The sequence below is a fragment of the Mus caroli genome, unplaced genomic scaffold (genome assembly GCF_978045245.1).
Source record: "Mus caroli unplaced genomic scaffold, Mus_caroli_1 scaffold_14, whole genome shotgun sequence".
Taxonomy (NCBI): Eukaryota; Metazoa; Chordata; class Mammalia; order Rodentia; family Muridae; genus Mus; species Mus caroli.
Window position 1 is genome coordinate 101,697,147 of NW_028227269.1, and position 23,985 is coordinate 101,721,131.

The window sequence follows — 23,985 nt, forward strand, 5'->3', positions numbered from 1 at the left end:
GTGCATTATAGAACGATGCCAGAGTCGCTGTTTTAGTTGGACAAACTCCCAAGGGCAATATTCTGTGATGTAAAAAGGCCACAGAAACAAAACTAAACCAAACTCTGAATTCTGTAAACACAGCACCAAAGGGAAAACCCATTTTTAAGGGTATTTTATTATTATTATTATTATTATTATTGGTTTTTCGAGACAGGGTTTCTCTGTGTATCCCTGGCTGTCCTGGAAGTCACTCTGTAAGAGTGAGACTGGCCTCGAACTCAGAAATCCACTTGCCTCTGCCTCCCAAGTGCTGGGATTAAAGGCGTGCACCACCACTGCCTGGCTAAGGGTATTTTTTTGTTAGGTACATTTGTATCTCTAAAGCTGAGAGTCATTTTCTCCAGCACGAGTTTCCAGGCTGCACCTGTAACACAAGGCTGTGTCCCAACAGGAACAGCTGGAGAAGGAGAAGCATCAGAGTGACGGGAGGCTGGCCAGTGACAAAAGCTTTGAGAAGAAACGTGAGTGCTCTGTGTCTCCCCACTCTGCCTCAGAGTTAAAGAAAAGCAGAAAATCAAGGCCCTTCTCGGGAGTCTCAGTTTTTTCAGCAGAGGAATTTAAGAGTAGATGTGAAAGGAAGCTCAAGAGTAACTTTATTGGTATTTAAAAGATAAACTTTGGGTCAGGCAAGCTGTTAATCTTGGAGGTGGAAGATGGAGAAGAAAAAGTCATGCCATCTGACCTTAGCTGGAATGGAGGAGAACCATAGGCGAGACAGGAGCACATATGGTGGGAGGAGAGCTTCAGAGAGGGAGTGAAGGCTAAAGCTTTCGGGAAACCATGCTGAGGAGAGCAACAGGAAAATTGAACATTTGAAACTGTGTGCCTACAGCTCTCTCTGAGCAGTTACACAGAGGGAAGGAAACATATATTATGTCATTAAAGAGGCAGGGATGCCTTCCTGAAGTATGATGGTTAGAGATCCTTAGCCAGGTTCTTGACCAGCCCAGCTGGATTAACTCTTAAAGGAACAGACCCAGGTTCCACCTAAAGGTGGATTCCATTCTTTTGGCCTTGGGACTACCAGTGTTTCAGTAACATTTGTATCTTTGTATACTGCAAGACTATGCTGTTTTAATTTGGTAGGGAAAATTACTTTTTTACACTTTTTAAAAAAAGTTATTTTTGAAAATTGGCTGGATAATGTGGTGTAGGTATTAGGAGTATATAAAATAGTAATAATAATCAGAGGAATAATAATAATTAATAATAATAATAAGCTCAGAGCTTCTGGAAGGGACACTTAATATTGGATGCCAGTTGTCAGTTGTAAGGTTGTGGAGTAGATCTTCAGCAACAGAGACTGAAATGTGGGAATATATAAAGAGTATTTGGAAAATGATGCTGGTTAATAGAGATAATGATGTTATAGATGTCAGATGAAATTATACAACTTAAAAGAGTTTATTTTAGGCAGAGACTCCAGGACATCAACTCAGAGCCTGTCCAAGAACTTGCCCATTTCTGTTCCTGGGCCCTCCTCTAGCACTGCATCAACAAGTAAGAAAAGACTCTCTACTAGGATTCATATATTCTTGTTTTCCAGACAGGGTTTCTCCATGTAGCCTTGGCGGTCCTGGAATTCACTCTGTAGACCAGACTAACCTTAAACTCACAGAGATCCACCTGGTTTTGCCTCCTGGGTGCTGGCATGCACCATTATTAACTGGCTCATAAAATGTTTTTTTGTTTTTTTGCTTTTTGTTTTTTTTTTTTTTAAGACAAATTAGATATGTGGTTTTTTTTTTAGATATATGTTTTAAGAGTATTCATTTATACTCTTAATAGTGAAAACAAAAATGGAGATTTATTTAATGTGACTATATTGGGAAGAGATCCCATAACACTACCCCTTCCCTCTCTGCTAAGTCCACTTTCAGGGTCCATGGTGAGGTTAAGATTTAATTAGAGGGCCGTGGTTATGCATATCTGAGTGGGCAAGGTCAAGGTGCAGTCCTGTCTACCCCTGACTTATTGTCTCTCCTGTCATCTGATTTGATAGATTGTACATCTCTCTCCAGGAGAAAAATTCCCCTCTGTTTCCCAGACCTCAGGTTCCCTCTTCTCTCTTCATGACATTGCTGAGAGCATTCTAGTTCCCTGAGGCCCACTGTTTAAATATTCTGAAGGTCAAAGGGTGAGACAGAAGTGTCTGTGAAGAGTGTCTTCATCCCTGCCAAAGCCATTTATACTTGCCCGTTTGAATATGTTCTTAGCCTTTTCCAGTTAAAATCTCATTTATTCTTAATGGGTAGCTTGAATGACAGTTATCCTAGTCGGCTCCAACTGAGAAGCAAAAATTGATCCTTCTGGATTTTTCTGGAAATGATGTGTCCCGAGGAGGGCTTTGGGGTTTGGAACAGAAAACAGGGAACTGAAAACTGGATTTTTCTTCTTTCTGCTTTATTCTAGGCAAAGAAATCAAGAAATCCAAATTGACTCGAAGCCAATCTTTTAATAATCAAGCTTTTCATGCAAAATATGGCACCTTAGACAAGTGTGCTAGGTATGTGCTGTCAGCTGTTTATTCTTAGAGTTTTTCTTTTGTGGTCATCATATTTATTTACATGAAATACTAATATCATTATAATCAGAATTTTGAATTTTTTATGGGCTGTCAATTATGTCACTTCTGTAAAGATTATCACATTAAAAATAGTGTTTACTACTTGTTAAAAAATAGGTATCTTTGCATTGTCAGAAGATATTACCATGATATTATATGATAATCTAATGGACTCTACCCATCATTTATGAGAAAGGCGGACTATGCTGTATGTACCTCTTACCTTTCAGATGGTTGTGAGCATGCTCTACTTGCCAGCAGGCTGCACATGGATGTGCGTTGTATCATTTCTCCATGTAGAGAAGCCACAGGCATGATCATCCAGTGAGCAGTCAGAACTGGCCTCTGATAACAAATGCAGATTTGCTTTCCATTTATAGCCGAAGTCTAGATGATAGTTAGGTTAGAGGAGAAGCAGCATGCCTGACTACCACTGTTTGTTATCTGTGGCGTGTGCATACAGCTTTTAGAGCTGTAGGTCCTTGGAAAAGCAAAGTAGTCTTGAGAAAGCACGAGACTGCCTGCACGAGACCTGTATACAAGGTGAAGCTAGTCAGCGTTCTAACATGGAGTCCCTGCCACTAACTGAGGCCCTCCTGACAGCTGATGGCTTCTTGGGGGGCATAGTCTCTTTTCTTTAACGTTGTGGCCCCTGGGGGTCAGCTCTGTTCTGGTGGATGACCCCACACCTATGGGCAGCACAAAGCGTACTTGATAGGTTGTTGGGTTTTTGTTTTGTTTTGCTTTTTAAGGAGGACATGAAGTTGGGAGAGTGTGAGGAGATAGATAGGGGTGGATCTAGGAAGAGTTAAAAGGAGGAGTGTAGGGGGAATATGGTCAAAATACATTATATAAACTGGGCAATGGTGGGACATGCCTTTAATACAGAACTCGGAGACAGAGACAGGCAGATCAGTGACTTCAAGGCCAGCCTGGTCTACAGAGTAAATTCGAGGAAATCCAGGGCTACATAGAGAAACCCTGTTTCTAAAACCAAAAACCAAACCACAACAAAATAGATTGTATGAAATTCTCAAATAACAAATATTTTATACTAAAAAGAAAACATAAATGCCTTTAAAATATTATTTCTCAAGATAAAGAACACATTGAAGAAAATTTTTTTCTCTGTTATCAGTTATACCTTTGTACCTTTATACCTTTGTACTCTAGTTTTTGACATCACAGTAGACCCATGCATTTTCCTAGCCAACAGTGTTCTCAGGAAGTAAAAAGGGGATTCTAACTAAAGATAAGCTAGTCCCAGGACCATTTAACTGATCTTACCTAACCTTGCTGAGCATCCAGAGAAAATCTGTAGTTTTGATGAAGCAAAGGAAATGCTTAAGCTGTAGAAAAGGGGTGCATTTTGAAGCATGAATGTAAGAAAAAAAGATATACATAATAGGCAGGTTTCAAAAGAAGGAGGAGGAGGAGTAAGAGGAAGAGGAGAAAGAGGAGGAAAAGCATTTACAAAACAAGATTAAAAACCCCAAGTATTAGGTAAACTGTGGTTTTATGTTCTAACTGAGTCATGTTCTTTTTTAGTAAAAGTTCCACCTTAGCACACACGTCTTCTGTCTCAGGGCTGGTGAGGACTGCCATGCTGTCACTAACTGGTAAGCAGCAACATAAACATAAAATAGCTACTTTAATAAACTATTACTCTCTTTAAGCAACTTGTCTTTCTAATTCTAGATATGATGTTTTTCTTAAACATTTGTCTTCCTCAAGTCTTTAAGCAATTCAACTGTTCCTGTGACTGGGGAGACTGAAGTTCCCTTTTGGAGCTCTTAGTCTATTTAATAAAAGAATTTATAAGCAAACTTGAAACTTGAGAGCAGTTTTATTAGAATTTAAGAGAAAAGCAGCAGGATAGGCAGGCTGTAAATCTTAGCAGCTGCCAGGAGAAGGGAAATGGAGAAGAGAAAAAGACAAAGTCATACAGTCTGAGTTTAGCCAGAGTGGCAGACAAGTGAGAAAGAATAAGGGAATCCAAAGTACCAGAGAAAGCACATTGGGCTCTGGCTAGCATCTAACAGAGATGAGAAAAGACAAAGAAAAGTTATTCCTTTCTGAGTCAGGAACAGGAAGTTGAGCAGATCCAAGAGAACCTCAGAGGAGCTTTCAAGGACTGTCCTCGGGGCAAGGAATTCTGGGAAGAAAACTATAGTATCTCATGTAAGACTAATTATTCTTCATAGCTCTTTAAGCATGGCTTCCTGAGTTGTGGTCGAGCAGACAGTGCTATGCTTCCATACAGAGGTAGATTCCATTTTTTGGGGGGTAGGAGTCAACCATTTTCTCTTAATGGGCCATTAGTACTACTTTAACCCAGCAATCGAGTAAATACTTGGCCATATACTATTTTTTTAAACTATATCAAGACTCAGAGCATAACACCTGTAAAGAGAGGAGAAGGACTAATGGTATGATCACTTGACCATGATCTACATGCCTGCTGAACAGACATTCACAGTAATTTATAAAGAAGTTGAGCATAATCCATTTACTATCTTATTTACTATCTTATGTACTTAGAAGTTTGTTCTGAGGGCCAGAAGATTCATATAATGGCCACGTTGTAAATATTCTAGTCACTGTGGGCTAGTCACAGTCACCCAACTCTGCCATTGCAGTGTGGCAGCAGCCATGGGCACTGTATGCAGAAGAAATTTAACCACCTAGGCCAATGTTTGGTTCAAAGTCCTTATAGTAGAAGACAGAATTATTCATAGAAAAAATAGAATATATTACTAAAAATTACTTGTGGCTTTCTAATTTTATATATTGGAAATATTGGTTAAGAGCTATAATAATGATTGATAAATGTTACAGTAGATAATAGTGGCCTTTAATTTTATGGGACCTGAAATCCTAAGAGTTTCGCTACATTTCTGTCTTCCCTTTTACTATGTTCATTTATTCTTATGAAAACTATGTATAACATACCAGATAGTTTGCAAAGTGTTTTTATTTTCAGAATAGATACTTTCTATAATTAAAGCATTGGTATCCAGACACAGAAATCAGCATGGTAGACCATGAGTATCACTGGAAATCCGAAGTGCATTGGTCATGAGAGTTATTTAATGATGTCATTACCAAGTCATTACCATACATTCAAAAATGGCACTAGACCAATTGGGTACTTACTATTAAAGAAAACCCAAACTTCAACCTCAATTCATATCTCACCTTTATAGATATAATTAACTCAAAATATAAACTTAAGCACAAAAGGTAACATTGCAAATTTTTGAAGATATGAAAGGATGTCTGTAATTTTGGGGCAGATAGGTATTTATATTAACCATAGCAAAATAGTAGTGACATAGTATATTGTGTCAGAATTTCAGGATTTTGAGATAGGGTCATAGAAAAACACAAGAGAAGACCTGAAGTGGGAGAAAATAAGCATACTGTCCCTGATCTGAAAAGGACCTGTTTCCAGAATGTTCAGAAAAGTCTAAGCCTGGGCAGCTAAGCTTAAAAAGGACAAAAGATTTGAATGTGAACTTTTAAAGTAGGTAAAGATGTGAGTGTATGAAAAGATGTTTAGCATCTCCAGTCACTAGGGAAGACCAATTAAAAGCAGTGAGAAAGTAGAACATAGCAGTGTATGCCTGCAGTTCTAGCACTTAGGAGTGGGAGGTGGTAGGGTCGGGAGTTCAAGTTTATCCTCGGCTAGGAGACCCTGTAGTAGAGCAGAGCAGAGCAGAGCAGAGCAGAGCAGAGCAGAGCAGAGCAGAGCAGAGAGCAGAGAGCAGAACAGAGCAGGGCAGAGAGCAGGGCAGAGAGAGAGCAGAGAGCAGAGAGCAGAGCAGAGAGCAGAGAGAGAGCAGAGAGCAGAGCAGAGAGAGAGCAGAGAGCAGAGAGCAGGGCAGAGAGCAGAGAGCAGAGAGAGAGTAGAGAGCAGAGCAGAGCAGAGAGCAGAGCAGAGCAGAGCAGAGCAGAGCAGAGCAGAGCAGAGCAGAGCAGAGCAGAGCAGAGCAGAGCAGAGGAGAGAGCAGAAGCAATGAGAAAATGCTCTGCTGCTTGTCACTCACTAACAAGTCTGAAATTGAAATGCTAATAATGCAAAGGTCAATTTCCATTCACAAGAGGTGAAGCAAAGGAGAAAGACAGTGTGTTGGCAATTTCATCTGAGGTTAAACACATTAAGAAATCCAGCACATCTAGTCCTAAGCATTCACTGAGAAATATTAAAACATAGCTACATGCAGATTTACATAAAAATGTTCATAGTGGTTTTATTTATCATAGTCAATAACTAGAATTATCTAAATGTCTGTCAGTAAGCATTTAGGACAAATGTTAGGCACCCATATAACACCAGTTATGAAGCACTAATATTCCTATATGGATGAATTTTAGTTTTACTGATCACACGAAGAAAGTAAGATGGTATATTCTCTATGAGTCTTTCTATGTAAAATTCTAGGAAGTGCAAGCTACTCTTTAATGAGGTCTGTAGAAGAGGAGCTGGAGGAGGAGTGACTCTGATGGGCCCAGGAGGACATTTAGTGGTAGCGTGTTTTCACGTCTGGATTGTGGTAATGGCAGTGGATTATACACATGCCAAATCTTAATGTAGTACACTCTACTGTGTAAATTATACCTTTATAACACTGACTTAAGAAGAGAAAAAAGCCCACTGTCTGGCATGTGCTCTCCTTGGTAATAATCTTTCTGAGTGTATCAACGCCTCTGCCTCTCCATTTCCAGATGACTCATTCCGAACTCGCAATGCCAGTAGTGTTCCAGCTTCCTTTTCTCCTAACCCTGTCGTGCCCAGCACTTCCCGTGGGCCAGGTAACACAGCCGATCCAAAGAGTGGTGGAAGTAAAGATGCACAGCCCCGGAAGGCTACCTTGTGAGTACCACATGACCCGCTGCCGAGTGTGCTATATGGCTCAGGGCACCTTCCTTCCCTCTGCCACACATCAAAGAACTGGAAATGTCTTCAGTGAGGTGATGTGAGGTGACGGTAGTTATAGTGCGAGCTTCACTGTGTCAATGTGTGTGAGAGGTCTTTTGGTAACATCTAACAGAGATATTGTCTACTAGGTATCTAAACACCTGACTGATCACCTTACCAGGTGGGTACAGCTATTGCCACTTTGAAATACCACAACAGTAGAACACCGACTGCTCTTCCAGAGGTCCTAAGTTCAGTTCCCTGGTGGCTCTGTAATGGGATCCGATGCCCTCTTCTGAAGAGATCGACAGTATACTCAAATACATAAAATAAACAAACCTTAAGAAAATAAAAGAAAAAGAAATACCACAACAGCACAGAACCTAGAAGTGCGGGCTCAGTGAGATGAAAATACTTGTCAAAACTTGTGCTTTGAAGTTAAAGATATGAAGGGCCTGTTTTCTTCTCCCATGATTTCTTTCTGTGTGCTATTTGCATCTTGTTTGAATTACTATGTTTTGTACATTTAAAAGAATGTGATACCCTGAAAGTCATCATGTTGGCATTTCAAGAGCACCCAGGCCATAGTCCCAGCTTTAGTCCCAGTTTTTCACTTTCACACGGAGCAGCCATTCAGATCACAGGGAACCGCAGAGACGTAGGTTTCCTCCTGAGCACTGAACTCATGAGCACTTCCCTTCTCTCTTTCTTCTCCTTCCCCTTCCTCCTTCTGTTCCTCCATTCCTTCCCTCCTTTCTTTCTGCTTTCAAGATGGGCTCACCCTGTAGCCGACTCAGGCCTAGAACTTGAGATCCTCTTGTTGTAGCCTGGGCTACATGTACTCCATTCCATTCAGAATTCAAAACTAAAGATATTAAGGAGTTCAGAAGACTGTGGGACAAAGTGCTGCACAAGTAATCCTAGGACAGTTGATTTAGAAGTTGCAGTGTTAGGCCGGCTGGAAGGATGCTCTTTCCACAGAAAGCCTTAGTGCTGTTTAGGAGCCCTGGGAGCACAGGAGTCATAGGTTGGTGGTCTGCAGCAGTCTGAGCAGGAGCCATGTACCCAACTCCAGCATGAGCAAAGCCACTGTGTATTGGTGAGCCTGACTCGTGGGCTTCTGCGCATCCACCAAACAGCAGGTCTGGCATATAGCTTATTTAAGGGGCCTCTCAGTTCTGAAGCTTGGGATCTTTCTCTATCACCCTGGACCCTCTTCTTCTACAGCCCAAACTTCTCCTGGGGAACATGGAAGCATAATTGAAACGAGTTTTGTTTTTTAAAGTAAAGTTCACTGAACCAATATTTTATGGCAGCTTCCCTTTATTTAAGTTACTTTATCTGTTCTAACATTGCTGAGCACATCTTTCCTTTTTGCAGACTGAATCTTCCCCTCTTTTTATAACCGATAGTTACTAAAAATGAATCTAGAATAAAGACCAATGAGAGCTCATATCCAGTGTGTATCTTTTCAAGGGGTCTGAAGGAAGGCTTGCTAGTGCTCACAGCCAACACACGCCTGGCTGTGCAGTGCCTGGCTGTCCCACACATGGATCTAACACGCCCACTAGTTGGAAGGGTGGTTGGCATCTATACTGGTCTTTCTTCAGTGAAGAATTATTCACAATTTAGAGGCTGTCATATCCAAATTAGAAAGAAAAAGTTCTCTTTATTTAAATAGGCCTATGAAGTAATTGCAGAAAGTGTTACCTCAGGTTTTACTCCTTAAAAATAAAATCTGTGCCACCTGCTTTACTAAATGCCACCTCTGCTATCAACGAGCAGTGTGCCATCAAGGAAGTACAGCACATAGCTGCTGTCTTCTAGGGGTGGACAGCTGATAGCCCTGAGTAATTTCCTGTGTATATAAAATTGAAAATGTATGAAAGATTGTCTAAATTAAAGGGAATGTTATTAAGTGTGCACAGGATAAAATTCTGAGTGATCCCTGATGTGTAATTAATTTCCTCTTCGTAAGAATTATCATACTGTAGGCTACCTCAGAGTAGCATTTTATATTACTTACTTTATTATGAACAATTGTCCTATATTCTCTTTATGGTGTCCTTCTCCTTCTCTGCTTCCTTCCCCTTTCCCCTTCCTCTTATTTCCTTCTTTTACCAGAAAATCCAGAAAATCCAATCCTTAAGTCAACTGCTTGGTGAAGGAGACAAGCAGTCAGCAGAGATTCTGATGGTGGAAAAGCTACAGCGACAGACGACCAGGATTGTTAAAGTGTGGAAGGGAGGAAGGAACATCGTGCAGCTGATGTGAAACTTGCCCTATTTGGAATTAGATTTCCCTAGGAGGTATGACATGCGATTTACTGTAGGCTCTGAATCCCAGGGCTCCAGTGCAGTGTAATGAGCTCCAACTTGGTGTGTACTGCCTGCTGGACTGAAGAGACATGCCTGTCTTTATGTGAGAGGCTGGCTTTTGTTATACCAAGTTGTAGCATTTAGACATCCCATGGCAGTCTAACTTAGCCTGCTTGTCTAAATTGACTCCTGGTAACTTGGCTAGGACACAGGAGGAAAGGAAGGCACTGTATTTCCTATGAGCTCTCTGCTCAGAGCAGCTGTCTGTGGTCCCGTGGGTCCTGGATTCTGTGATGGTATCAGCACCTGGACGGCCCCAGTCTAGATTCAGCAATGAAAATCTACAAAGATTCAGGAAAACTTTTAGCTACAAATACCTTAAAAATGATAGATTGATGATTTCCTTAATTCCTAGAATTTCTTTTATAAATGCTTTGTTTACATTTTAGATTGTATCTGTCCTTAATGTCAAATGATGAATCCAGTTTGAATCAGCTGTCATTCCAAGCTATCATGCTCACGCCATGTCAACAGCACCCATTTGTACTAATGCTAATAATTCCATCAAAATTTGCCTGTGGAACATATATTGTCCTTAACTTTAAGATGTCATTTCCTGAGACAGAATGTATGAAGCTATTGTCAGCTTCTCTATTTCAAATGCAATCAGCATATATCTATATTGATATCAGAAAATACTTGTTTTTTAAAGATATATTGATGTATGATAAAGATGATCTAATTTGTGAATGCATATGTGTGCGTGGTTACTTTTTATAATGTGAAATGGATAATGAGCTTATTTAAAATAAAGCAGAGGTTAATGACATACCTGTACTTGTGAGAAAAGTTTTAAATACTTTCCTACAGTTCTTACTCTGTAAAGTCAAGGCAGTTCATCTTTAAATAATGAGTTGGTGGAGCATAATGTATCAACTGTGGATGACTCAGGGACAGTCGCTTACTGCTTCTTTATTCTTTGTCATCCCTTTCCTTCCCCGTGGCCTCCTTGGGGCACTGTTTAGGGACTCAGTACCTTTCATCAGGGACAGTCAGAAGTGAAAGTCCAGGAGCCCTGAGAAACTTGACTGTCTTGTGTAAGGGAATTCAAGTAGTTTGAGTAGTTTGAGTCTTCTGCTAGCCTAAGACACATGGACTTGAATCTGTTGTGGTATGCAGAATTCATTGTGCAGAAGGGGACAGCAAGGCTGCGCCAGTTTTCCAGGATTCTGGTTTACCACACCAGCACTGATTCTGTTTACATTGGATACAACAGAGAGTTCCAATTTGATTGTTAAGTAATACACTTAGTACTTAAAAGCTTTTCATATTCCTGTTTATCTATGTGGGGTAAAGGAAAGTGATCTGGCAGAGACTAGTCACCACTGCTTATAAAGTTGGAAGTCAATTGTTTAGGCATTAAATTATCAATTAAAACAGTTATTCAAAATTACTTTTGTATTTTTTCACAAGTATTAAAACCTTTAAAATTTTTTTTGAACCTTTCTTAAAATTATACCCTAGAGGCAGATATGCTAAAAAGCAAACAAGTGGCAGATAGGAACATGTATCTACTCATATTTTCATTTTATCAGAAGACTTAATCTTCCTTTAACTAGGTGTGTGACAGAGTGCTCTGCTTCATCTGCAGCAGTGATGGCCTGCCTATCATTGGATTTGGCCATGTTTATTTCAGTATGGTGTAGCTATAGGCTTCCTTCTCTAGATTCCATCTAGTAATGAGAAGAGTGCTAAAACACTCTTTTTAAATTCCTTTTTCTGGTACTGAGTTCAATTCCTATCATTCACATGGTGGCTCACAGCCATCTATAACTGTTGCCCTCTGGGATCTGATGTCCTCTTCTGGTGTACAGATGAACATGCAAACAAAACATTCATATACATTAAAGAAATCCTTAATTTTTTCTCTGTCTATTGTTTTCCCACAAATATATCTCAATAACTGAGCATAAGTACCCTGAATGCCAGCTACAGGCATCCTTGATCTCTCTCCCTAATCCCCAGAGCTGTCTGGACCCAAATGAACATCTGTTAAGGCCCTGGAATAACTACAAGAGTGACTTAATGTTGAGATTGAGGTGGGGACATCTGGCTTAGACTGCCTCTTGATGGAACCTCTTACTCATGTTACTTTGGAGTTGTCACCAAGTACCTAATCAATGCATCGATTTTATATGTGTTTATGTATTAACTAGATGACTAAAATGCAGCTAAGCACTGAGTCAGCACAGCTGCCATTCTGAGACCAGTTGGTCTCTGATATCTAACACTCTCTGATTCCCTCTAAAGCACTGCCTTTATCTTGATAAGCTAGAAAATGGCTGCCCAGGAATGCTTTAGAGCTATCTGCATTCTCCTTTCATACTGGGACAAAGTCCATGCTTGCTTTTGTTCAAGCCCAGTGGGTAACTGAGGCAAAGGACAGTTCAGCAGTCCCTGAAGATACATGCTTTAGAAAGGGAAGATAGAGTCCCAAGGCCTTGGAGTAGAATAAGAAAGAAGGATTGGCTCACTATGGTCACACTGAGTGGCCCTGGGCTGGTGTTTTACTCCCACTGAGACATACCTATCATGTGCAGTGGGCCCTGCACTCTATACAGTCAAGATCCTCCACAGCATCAAGACCCACAAAGGTATTTTCTTAATTAACAATGAGCAAGGCCTGTTTTTTGTTGGCAAAGTTGAATATGATTGAGACTGTATTCAACTCTATACCAAAGCAATTATAAAAGGTCATTATTAATGTATGTATTTATATGTTCACGTATAAACTCTTATGAAGAAAAGAGGAAAATTGCCTGTCACTCATGAAAACCCAGATGTGGCCTTTGCTCTGGCCTCTGTTTGTTTTCCTTATAAAATGAAGTCATTGAACTGGGTGATCTGTGATTCCTGTGATGGAACCATGTGACTGGATGATCACAGAACAGAATTGAGTATCATTGAGCCAGACACTGTGATCAGGATTGTCTATGGTGATTTTCTGTTAATTTTAATAAAAAAGAAATTTGTGATTAAAACATACTATAACACACACACACACACACACACACACACACACACACACACACACACACACACAGAGCTGCGTGTGGTAGTGCTCACCTTTAATTCTAGCACCCAGGAGGCAGAGGCAGAGGTAGGTGGATTTCTGTGAGTTCAAGGCTAGCTTGGTCTACATAGAGTTCCAGGCCATGCAAGTCTTATGTTATAGGTCCCTGTGGGGATGGGGTTGGGTAGGAGAGGAGTTGAGGGAGGTGAGAAAGACAGACAGACAGACAGACACAGAGAGAGAGAGAGAGAGAGAGAGAGAGAGAGAGAGAGAGAGAGAGAGAGAGAGAGAGAGAGAGAGAGAGAGAGGAGTCTGGAACAAACAAAAATAGAACACTTACTTAGCAAGAGCATGACCTAGGAGAGAAGCATTCCTGTAGGAGAATGTCCATGTTCTGCCCAGACCCACACCTGCTGTGCTACTAACTGCTCTCAGTCCAGGCGTGGGAGCAGCAGAGAAAGGGAGAGACCCTCCCCGGCTAGTCTTCAGCTAAGGCGCTCAGAAGCATTTAAAATGCCAGACAGATTGCACAGACATCTCCTTAAAGTATGAGTTGTTTTAGTTTCAGTGTTAATTAGGGAACAGCCACAGCGAACAGGCTGGGTACAGAGAACACATCCTTTCCCACCCACCACCAGCATCTTGTGGTTCAGACACCTCTGGCTCAGCACCCATGGTGAACAAGGTCTTACATACACCGGAGTCACAGGACTGTGGGGTTTACCACCCTGCCCAGAAATAGGAGCATCTTGGACGTCTCCTCATAGATGATGAAGTGAAAAGGCCGGTTCACTTTGATGGCAGGAGGCATGGAGTAAGCGATAATCTCTGACAGTGTCCCTGACACTGCTTCCGTTCCCCTTTCATCCACCTCAAGCACTGACTGTTGTAAAACCTAGATAAAGAACACGGAAGAACGTTTGTGTGGCAACGGGAAGGGAGAACTGACAGAAACCCAGCCGTGCTCCTGAGTGGGGGGTCTCTGTGGTAGCCCATCGGTGCTTGGAGGTGCATGAGATTGCGACAGAGAGTGCCTCAGAAATCCAATCAGTACTAGGAGGCTATGGGAAGTGGCGTGGGCTCTGCGAGGTGCATCCTGGGCTGGAACCAGGGAACCTGGCTAGCAAATTTCGACATGCAGGCATCTATAAAGTTGTATGGGGAAATGTGAACTCTCTGGATTGTAATGGTGGAGGAGAGAGCCGTAATGAATCTAGGCCAGGATCTCAATTGTAATGGTAGAAGAGAGCGAGCCATAATGAATCCAGGCCAGGAATGCTAACTGGTTCACTGCAGTGAACAGACAGGCTACAAGAACCAGGAAGGGATGGATGAGTTCCCTGTCTGAAAGAACAGGAAGGAGAGGGGAGACATGTGGCGAGGAAGAGCAAGAGGGTCCTTTGAGGCTAATCATAGGGGAGGTGGAGTGTATGTCACAAGGAATGATGGTGACCAAGTAATGATTGGAGGTTTCTTTCATGCTAAAGATAGTATAGTTTCATGAGCCTTTTTGATAGTCAACACAGTACTGATAGGTTATAAACCAGTCTGTATGAGGGGGCAGACATTTTCCTAAGCCTTGGGAGAGAAGAACGATGGAGCTCTTCCAATGAGAACCTAGTTAAAAGGGTGTTTGAGTAGTATGGCTTGAGGTCCTTGGAACTCCCAGCTTGGGTACCACTTGAAGATGTTAGAACTGGAGTAAAATTCTCTGCTACAGCCAGGCGTGTAATAACACCGAAGTGGTTTGCAAAGTATATGTTGGTTTTAGTGACATTGCATGCTGTGGCCTGGGCCCCAGCATGGTCCCTGACTTACCCTGGACACCTGAAGGTTTCTTGCCATGGCTGAGAGTTCGCTGAGGTCAGCTGAGGTGGAGAAGACCCTCCTGATTCCCATCTGTTTGAGCAGCTCATGCATCTCATACCTCTGGTTCAGCTTGAACTTGGGAAAGAAGACCTCCATTTTCCTATGGCCCAAGGGCAGGACAGACAGTGGTGAAATGGCTGGGGCTGCTGATAAGGACATATTCTGTTTCCTTCCTTTCTCCAAGATTATGTCCTTTGCTTGATGGTGTATAGCTCAAGGGATCTTTCATAGTGTTCTATCTCAGAGAAAATACTTCTGAGGTAGGAAGCGCCACTGTGTTAGTGCCAGTGAGCTAGGTCATCAGCTCACTCCCCCAAGTCCTTTTCAGTAAGGAATTCCGGACTCCATGTCCATTTCTGTATGTTTCAAAACAACCCCAACCAACTCCCTGGCTGCTTCCTGCATCCTAGCAGCCTGTTGGAGGATGCTGTTCCCAGCCCAGCACCCTGGACGTTGATGTTTCCAGAGAACTTGGGGAATGGGCAGACAAGGAAAGCAAAGAGGGATTTCTACTAACCCTGTTTCCTTAGCCAAGGAGGCTCTGAGATATTTATTTTTCCTCTTGTCAGTTCTCTGAAGAGATGAGATTTAGAAAGATGAGTTTTGTGGCTCAGAAATTAAAAAAAAAGAAAGATACTAATTAAATCAAATTAATCTTAATTTTCAGTTTTCTTGCTCTATAAAGAGTCATCAAAAATACATGTACCAACATCAGAGTTTTTGAATAGAATGATTGTCGTATGAAAGGTGAGAAGAACAATGCCTGGAACACAGCAATTTTATAAATACACCCTTGTCCACTTTTCTCCCTATTGAGTAGCTGGGCTGGGCTCCATCCTGGAAAAAGTTGAGGATGTGACGTGTCCTAAGTCTTAATTTGTAAGTGTGTAACCACTCAGCAAACGTTTGTTGGGGTTTATGTTTCAGTCCTTTACTAATGCTGAAAGATTTAAACATGACAGAAAAATGCAAGTGAAAGCTGTAGGCAGGACCTTCAGTTGAGTTCATCTCTGTACCAGTTCTGGAGCAGCGACTCAACAGGCACAGCCATGAGACTCTTCTTGGAGCTGTCTGCCTTGTGCACCAGCAGGCAGACTCACTTCCAGCAAACACCCGAGTTTCTACCCCACCCTTCCATTTCTCCTCTCCACACAGGGCACCCGCCTCTCTCCCCATGTTCAGGCTTACCTGCTCTCATGGTACTAACCCACAACCGTACACCTGTCACTCTTAGAGTCACTCTTAGAGCCTGGCCTCCTTCATATGGAGCTTAGGGGAGACATTTCTAGATGTTGGGATTGAGCTCTGAACTTACTTCCAGGCCTGTTCCTTTCATGTTCTTAGTAAGTGATACCCATCCTTGAGTTGCTGAGGCCCCAGCACTACAGCTATTGTTGACTGACAGATATCTCTTCGGATCTGTCTCTATTTTCTTTCTTTTGCTCTGCATCCCATCCCATATCTAGTCATCAAATTCACCGCTTCTTGCTTCCTGGCAGATTCAATGTCTTGTCTACATCTTACCACCTCACCTGCTACCACCATTGTCCAAGTGGCAACATCTTGATGTTATCCGGCACCCTTCTGACTGGCTTCCTCATGGTCCTCCTTATTAATGCCTGCTTTCAGCACAGGATCTTGTATGATCCGTTAATCATGTCTCCTTGAGCCTCTGATCAGAAGCCTCTATGGCTCCCCATTTCTTGCTGGCAAAGCCCATGACCTTTCTGAGTGTGCAATGTAAGGTCCTGGGGTGGCTGTCTCTGCATCCTCTCACCTCTTCTGCAATGGCTGCAGCCACACTGGCCACTTTGCTGTTGGTTAGAGCTGCCAGCCGTGCTCTATCCCAAACTGCCTCTAAACACTCTTCTCAGACAGACCCATGGAATTCACCCCTCATCACCAGAGAAGACCATCCCTTGCTTTGGCCTGCACCTGCTGAAGTGCTTTATCCTCTTACAGTGTTGTTTGTCTCCCTTTGCCTGGCTTGTTTACTGTTGTAGCTTTGGCATCAATAGGGATCCCAGTAGGAAAAACTGTTGTATTTGAACAACCGCTGTTCATTAGAATAATAAAACTAGGCCTAACCTGGATTGATGCTCAGGATAAAGTAAAATTGGACCTTGGTGATCACTGGGGAGCATGGGCAGCAAGCATACGGCATTAAGTAAAATGGATTGGGAGTGTTGATGAGGACAGCAAGCCAAGTCTGCACGGCAGGGGAAGCATCATACCTGGTTTTCATATTCTGCAGCCATGTCTCCACGAGATCCACGGTCAAGTAGTCCTCCAGGGCCAAGTGGTCACCTGTCTTCTCCATGAGGACCACTAGCATGGTGGCATGTCCTTGGTAGGGCAGTTTGAGGATGTGACAACGGAACTTCTTGTCAAAGGTGGAGGTAAAGTTCCCTTCCCGGTACATCATGGGCACCTTAATTGCCTTGTACTTGTCCAGGTGGAAAGTGTCGGCCTCAGTGAAGCTGGGGTCAAATGGAGTCAGCCACTTCCCTGAACAATTCAGAAGAGAGCCCCTGTAGAAACAAGCCTGCACAGAACACACTGGTCTTGCTCGAGTGGTAGAGAAGAGAGTATGCTGCCCCCTTTATTCCCTACTGAGAGTGCCATTCCTTTTGCAAGTCTGCATGCTCAGGCATCAAATTCCTCAAAGACCAAACTTCAGCTCTACCCATGACCCATCATAGAACCAGAACGTCCTCATTTCCTGGTGGATGGCTTCCAGTGCCTGATGTATGAGGTATTTCTAGCCACCACATGGCCCCAGCATGACCATATTCGAACATACTTTACAGGTAGTGAGGCTGTGTCCAGCTCAGCATCACTTTATGTGGCTTTGGAAGCAAGAGAGGCCAGCCATTACATGGCTCTACACTGAACATGTTTTGGAGTGTCTGTAAATGGTCTTTCTACCTGGGACATTGTGAATCTTCTGGTATAGCTTTAAGCTCCAGATTCATCCCAATCCATACCCTGTTAGAGCTAGAAGAAATTGAGGCTACAAAACCATGGGATCTCTTTTTGCATTTATTTGTCCTCTGCCATTCATTGTGTGAGCATATTCAAACTATCTTCCCCAGTCTTCACCTTCATCCCCTTATAACAAAGGGAACAGCGGCTCTATTCTCCTTGCTGCATTGACTGCCAGAAAGAACGAATATGCAACTAGTTCCTTCCTGTGGTGGATAGTAAGTACCAAGCATTGTGTAGCACCTTGCATGTCAGCTCTTATAGCTCTATGACTCTAGCAAGTGAAAGTTCCAATTTTTATATACAATTCCAAGACCAGGGGACTAGAGAGATGGCTTAGCAGATAAAAGCTCATACTCTTGTACAGAGGACTCGTTTGTTTCCTAGCACCCATGTTGGGTGGCTCACAACTCCAGCTCCAGGAGAATCCAGCACCTCTGACCTCCAGGTATGCCTGCACTCACATGCACGGACCCACGCATTATAATAATGGCAATAACAGTAAATCCAAGGGGCAGAGATTTTACCCCAGATCACAAAAGCAGGGGATGGCGAGCCCATATTCAACCTGAGTCTTGCTGATAGTAAGCTGCTCATTCAATAGCCCTGTGTGACCTCTTCCAAGAATTAGATGAAAACTAGGCAGGGGAGCTATGGAAACTGAGAACCACGGGTCTGCAGGTGGTGAGAGTGGGGGCTTCTGGAAGCACTGCCCCCTCCTCAGTGTATACTGAAGTGGAGAAGCAGAGACCATGTCTGCAGAGCATCCTTTAGTACCAAGTATACTCTAACCAGAAGAAGGAAAGGGAGAAATAGGGTCAGGTTCTTTTGGCTCTGGGGCAATAGGAGATTCCAAATACCTTTGAACAAGATGTAGTCCACCAGAATTAACTTTGTTTCAGGATTAATCTCATCAAAAAGCTTGGGGATTTTCCCCTCAGTCTCTTTGGTAATGCAGTGGTTTATGAGTCCTCTGGCTTGTGAGGAATTTTGAAAATTTATAGACACATACTCTGTGTCAAAATACTTCTTGGAGAGATTGAAATAGGTCTCTTTGATATCAAAGTCCTTGTGGATGAAGGCAAAGCTACCCTGGCTGAGGCCCAGGTCCTGGTGGCTGGAGAAGGTCTCTTTGACCTTCTTGAAGAGGGCTGGAAGGATCAGGGGTCCTGCCTGGCTCAGGGCCTGTAGGTTGAGTCCATTTTCTACCTGGACTTTGGTCTCTCCCTTGGTCCCCAGCATCAAATTCACCATGGCCACAGACAGGCCAAAAGGTGAGAAGATCACATTGCCGTCGTGCCTCATGGAGATCTTTCGAAGCAGGTTGAACCCAAAGCTTGAAGTCTCATTGGAGAGCTGCTGGCTGGCCCTCAGCCAATATTCCTCATCCTTGCCCTCCTCCTTTTCCTCCTCCTCCTCCTCCTCCTCCTCCCTGGGATCAGTCCGTGCATACTCTTCCCAGGTTTGATTCTCATAATCCCGAGACTCCAGGTGAACGGGAGCCTCTGGTGAATGGGAGCTGAGATTGAAACTGGTCACCAGCCACACCTCTGTCAGGAGGACAGGAAGAAAGAGGCTAGAAACCACCCTCATGTGGTCAGCTGTGGAGGCCAGGGGCCACTTCCCTTCATCCTAGGCAGAGAGAAAGACAGAGAATGAATGAATGAGAACGAAGAATATCTCAGCACCTAATAAAACATCTTTGCCAGGCAAACATTTCTCCCATGATTCTTCTTCCTTCCTACCAAGTTAAGTGTGGACTCTCCTGGCTTTATCACAGGTTAGCTATACCCTTGACTGACCTGGAGGATATAGGTGGTGTATTCATCCACCTGGTTGGGGGATGGGGGCATTTTACAAGACTTCTTCCAAGTCCCATCTTGAGCAGGTCCTTGAGCAATGTGTGGTCCCTCCCCCAGTTTCTGTTCCCTTGCTTTCCTCTGGCAGGGCCAAATGTGACCCTTTGGTCTAGAGCAGGAGGATCAGGTGGGAGCTGGGGCCATTAACTGATCTGCTTCAAGCTTTTCCTTTATCATTTGGCTACTAGGCATATGAAACAGCCCCTCCATACTGAGTCACAGAACCTTAATATGTGACACCTTTGACTAGGGATTTGGAGGGTCCAAGAGGGGAATCCATCAAAGAAAAGGAAGCTTGCCCACAATTTTCTGACTTAAGCCCGTCTTTTCCTGCATCTCCTGTACACAGTTCCTGATAGGTCTTCTTTCATTCGTCTACCCACAGCTCCGAGGTGGCTGCAGGAAACACGGCTGATTCTTTTTCTACACAAGACCTGGTTTCAAGTCACTCAGCCTCATTGCCCCTCCCTCCATGGCACACACTGGCTGTCTGTGCCCCAGTTCCGCAGCCTGAGGGAGCCTGCCCTGGTTTTGACTTTCCAGCCCCACCCTGCTCCCTGTGACTATCTGTCTCTGCCTCTCTTGAGATTCCTCTGTGTGCTCAGATCCGAAACCTGACTCTGGGCTGTGCCACTATATCGTGCTCACAGCAATATTACCAGTGTCCTAGAGGCTGGCTGCCTATGCCACTAAGATGTTCCCAATAGCTCACTCTCCGCTGGACAGTAGGAAGATCTGGATGGCAAGATGCTCAAGCCCTAGGTGTTGGGGATGCTTGATAGGTCCCATCAGCACAGCCCCTCACTCTGACCATTAGACCCTAAGTCAGAATGTGACAAGAAGCACTCCAGTTGCTCCCAGTCCCTCTTCTGTACCCATAACAAACCACATCCAGCCCCAGGACACAGGCCTTGCTAAATGGCCCCAAAGAATCCAGCATCCCCACCTTCTAGCCTGGATAACCCTGCTGGGTCTCCCAAATGTTGCCATTTAGGAATTGCTTCCCAGCCATAATGATGAGACCCCTTAGTAGGTCACCACATTGCTGTAAGCATTGGGTCATTACTTCTTTCCAGGTACGAAACATCTCCAGTATCATACACTCATCTTTTTGTTTAAATAAACAACTTGCCATTAGTCCTTCACAACTCAAAACTGAGTTTGTATCCTCCAAGGTGAGGCTATGGCAAGGTGGGGCCTTTGAGAGTGACTAGATGATGTCTGAATTGTGGGGAGATTGTGAGGGCTTTAGTGTCCTTATAAGAAGAGGAAGAGACACCAGAGCCTTCCTCTCTCCACCAAGAACATACTGAGAAGACCACCATCTGCAAACCAGGAGGTGAGCCCTCATCACAGCCCCTCACCTTGGGCCTCCAGAACTGTACAAACACATTTGTTAACCCTCCAGAATTGGCTATTCTGTCCCAACAGCCTGAGCTGCTCCGGGAGAATTCTGTCATGGTATTTAGCTCTGCTTTGTAAATTAAGCACTCACATTAGTCCTGATTCCATAGTTACTTCTCATTGTCTTGGCCGTCAGGAACATTTCCCAACACACCAGCACAGTGTCCCACTTTCCTAGAACTGAGTCGTCTCTTGAAGTATCTCTGTAGCATCTGGCCGTTACTACACCTGCTTCCTGAAGAGTGTAACTTGTCTTTTCAGGTCCCTGATCATCATCATGACAGCCATACACAATATACACAGGGTGCTCCTGGGACCTAGGGCAGCGTCGGGTGTATAGAGGGCACACCTTGTCCCACAGAGTTTGAAATGGGTAGGAAATAGGCTATCTACCTGACACTTAGCCCTGAGCATGTGTGGAGAGTGGTGCCTCCCTTACCTCCCCCCAGCCCTGGCTTACCTCCCCCCAGTCCTGGCTCACTTGCCTCAGCAGTGAGCAATGGCAGACAAATACCAGGCCTTCAGAGCCCTTGCCCTGGCTGCCTCCTATCTATGGCTAACATGCTTTTGATGCCACCCGGAGTCCAACTTCAATGTACAGTCCTTTGGAGTTTAGGTGAAAGACAGCATTCTTGCCCTTTAACTCCCCCACTCCACCCCACCCCACTCCCTGCTGAAGCCCACTGGGAGAGAGAGAGCGAGAGCGAGAGAGCAGCTATTCTCCCACTTCTCCCTGGTAGGCACTCTAGAGGCACCCCTGCCATCCACCACCTCTTACCAGTCCTGGACCTCTGGTGCCGAGAAGATCATTCAGAGCAAAGAGGCAAGCAGAAGCTTTGCAGCCCAAAGCCTTCAGTAAATATTTGTTATTCCAAAGTGTGGGCCTCTGGGGACTGTTACTGATTAACACCCTGCTGGGATATGATTGCATTTCCAGAAAACCAAAGAACTTCTGGTATTCCCCAGGCTCGTCCTATGGCCCCAACTATGACCAGAATTCACAAGAGTCTCACCCTCATTGGGGTGGGATGAAGGTTCTAGAAAGAAGGTTATCATGGGCCTCATGGCTACTTCTGGGAACCATAAAGGGATTTGGGTAGAATTTAAGACCCACTGTCTTGTCCGCAAGGAACTGTCAGTCCAGTAGTGGAGACTGGATTCCTGCTGGGTCATGTCTTACAATACAAGCCCTGCACAAGGTCAGTGTACTACCTTCTGTCTCTTGAGGCTGAACCTCTCAAGTACTCAGAGCCTGAGCTGGAAAGCACCCAGTGAGACACAACTTTTCAGACCTACTAGGTTGTCATTGTAAGTTTTGCTATATGTCCCTTCCTAGCCTTGAAGTGAGCAAAGTTAATATACCCTACCCACAAAATTGAAATAACAACAACAACAACAAAAGAGAAACAGCAGCAGCAGCAACAACAACAACAACACCAAACCAATGATGGGGTGGGGTTATAGCTCAGTTTGTTGAGTGTCTCCAGGGTTTGGTCCCTAGCACTGCATGAAAGAAGGCTCAGTGGAGCACACCTGTTATCCCAGCACTATGGAAGTGGGGGCAGGAGGATCAGATGTTCAAGGTCATCCTTGGCTACATAGCAAGTTTAAGGCCAGCCTGGCTACATGAGACCCTATCTGAAAAAATAAATAAAAGGATTTCTCAAATTAAAAAAAAGCATATAAGAAACAGTAATGCTCCAGCTATAACATGAAGGCAAAAGAAAATAACGTCTTTAAATATAGTGGTGTTCCAGGATATCTGTGCTGGCAGATGTGACCCTCTATCTGCTCATCTCATGATGGAGGATACTCATTGGACAGGAAGGTAGCCATTGGAGAAGAACTCCATTAAGCAATGCACTGGCTGACAGGAAGTTTGTGGCCTGTCATCCTGAGAGGCACCTTTCTAGAAAGCAGACTAAGGAGTGGAATGTGATCACCGGCTGGCAGGCCCCTCCTCACAGGTAGAGGTGGCTAGCTGACACATCTCACCTGAACCAAGGACTCCCAACACATTTTCAGTTTTTCAAACCACAATATAGACATGGATTAGTATATTTTATTAAAGATCATTAACATTGCTGTCTTAGTCAGGGTTTCTAGTTCTGCACAAACATTATGACCAAGAGGCAAGTTGGGGAGGAGACGGTTTATTAAGCTTACACTTCCATATTGCTGTTCATCACCAAAGGAAGTCAGGAATGGAACTCACAAATAGTAGGAACTTGGAACAGGAGCTGATGCAGAGGCCATGGAGGGATGCTGCTTACTGGCTTGCTTCCCCTCTCTTGCTCAGCTTGCTTTCTTATAGAACCCAGGACCACCAGCCCAGGGGTGGCACTACCCACAATGGACCCTGCCACCCTTGATCACTAATTGAGGAAATGCCTTACAGCTGGATCTCATGGAGGCATTTCCTCAAGGGAGGCTCCTTTCTCTGTGATAACTCCAGCTTGAGTCAAGTTGACACACAAAGCCAGCCAGTACAATTGCCTTATTATTGGCTGGTTTGCCTCAGTGTGGGGAGGCAGTCATCCAGAGAAGTGAGACATTGCTGTTGATAGGTCTAGAGCTCTGTCAGGTGTGGCCTCCAGTTATTCTTATCTGACCCATATTGAAAGAGCAAGCAAGCTTCAACTATAGGATGAAGAAGAGCCCATTTCCCACATTCCAAGGTAATCACATTTCTCTAAAGCAAACAGCAAGTCCAGTAGATTTTGTTACCATGTCAAAGTCAAGTCCTGCCATGGCTTATAGAATAGCAAACTTCTAAGTCCTACCTTTGGCGTGTGACAAAATTCCCATTTATTCTCATTTTTCACTCTTGCCTACATCATCCTCTGAAAAATATTTATCACAAGAATGTAGAGTACCACCAGTTATCTAAGATATTTGGGACCTTTGGGGGGACCCCTTGTTTTGACCACAGGACTTTTTCTGTTTCC

The 23,985-nt window shown here is 43.7% G+C and overlaps 2 protein-coding genes across 6 annotated transcripts in view; one reads left to right on the forward strand and one right to left on the reverse strand.

The window, feature by feature from the left end:
• The window catches only part of Ppp4r4 (protein phosphatase 4 regulatory subunit 4), an 84,402-nt gene extending 73,075 nt beyond the window's left edge, over positions 1-11,327 (forward strand). For 3 of the 4 annotated variants that reach the window (XM_021179275.3, XM_029484571.2, XM_029484572.2), the window contains 6 exons: positions 434-503; positions 1,456-1,542; positions 2,455-2,548; positions 4,157-4,227; positions 7,337-7,484; positions 9,654-11,327. In XM_021179275.3, coding sequence (XP_021034934.1) covers positions 434-503; positions 1,456-1,542; positions 2,455-2,548; positions 4,157-4,227; positions 7,337-7,484; positions 9,654-9,678 — 495 coding nt within the window. In that variant the 3' untranslated portion in view covers positions 9,679-11,327. The remainder of the gene's footprint in view (positions 1-433; positions 504-1,455; positions 1,543-2,454; positions 2,549-4,156; positions 4,228-7,336; positions 7,485-9,653) is intronic. The other variant, XR_003838410.2, reaches the window with a different exon arrangement.
• Positions 11,328-13,461: 2,134 nt separating this feature from the next.
• On the reverse strand, positions 13,462-21,892 carry Serpina10 (serpin family A member 10). 2 transcript variants are annotated; one of them, XR_015045258.1, is made up of 6 exons: positions 21,816-21,892; positions 18,635-19,406; positions 17,024-17,297; positions 15,307-15,362; positions 14,739-14,889; positions 13,635-13,815 (listed from the first exon to the last, which is right to left on the reverse strand). XR_015045258.1 is itself a non-coding variant. In XM_021179457.3 (5 exons), the coding sequence occupies exons 2-5, from the start codon at positions 19,365-19,367 to the stop codon at positions 13,624-13,626; spliced, it is 1,350 nt and encodes a 449-aa protein (XP_021035116.1). In that variant the 5' UTR covers positions 19,368-19,406; positions 21,816-21,892; the 3' UTR covers positions 13,462-13,623. The 2 variants fall into 2 exon arrangements, 1 of the variants encoding a protein (XP_021035116.1); XM_021179457.3 differs by lacking the exon at positions 15,307-15,362 and having other exon boundaries at positions 13,462-13,815.
• Positions 21,893-23,985: the final 2,093 nt, after the last annotated feature.

Coding starts and splice junctions, on each gene's coding strand:
- Serpina10 (XM_021179457.3), bottom strand. CDS start 19,367: ATGAGGGTGGTTTCTAGCCTCTTTCTTCCTGTCCTCCTGACAGAGGTG. Junction 17,298..18,634: donor GGACTACATCTTGTTCAAAG/GTATTTGGAATC, acceptor TGAATTGTTCAG/GGAAGTGGCTGACTCCATTT. Junction 13,816..14,738: donor GAAACCTTCAGGTGTCCAGG/GTAAGTCAGGGA, acceptor TTCTTTATCTAG/GTTTTACAACAGTCAGTGCT.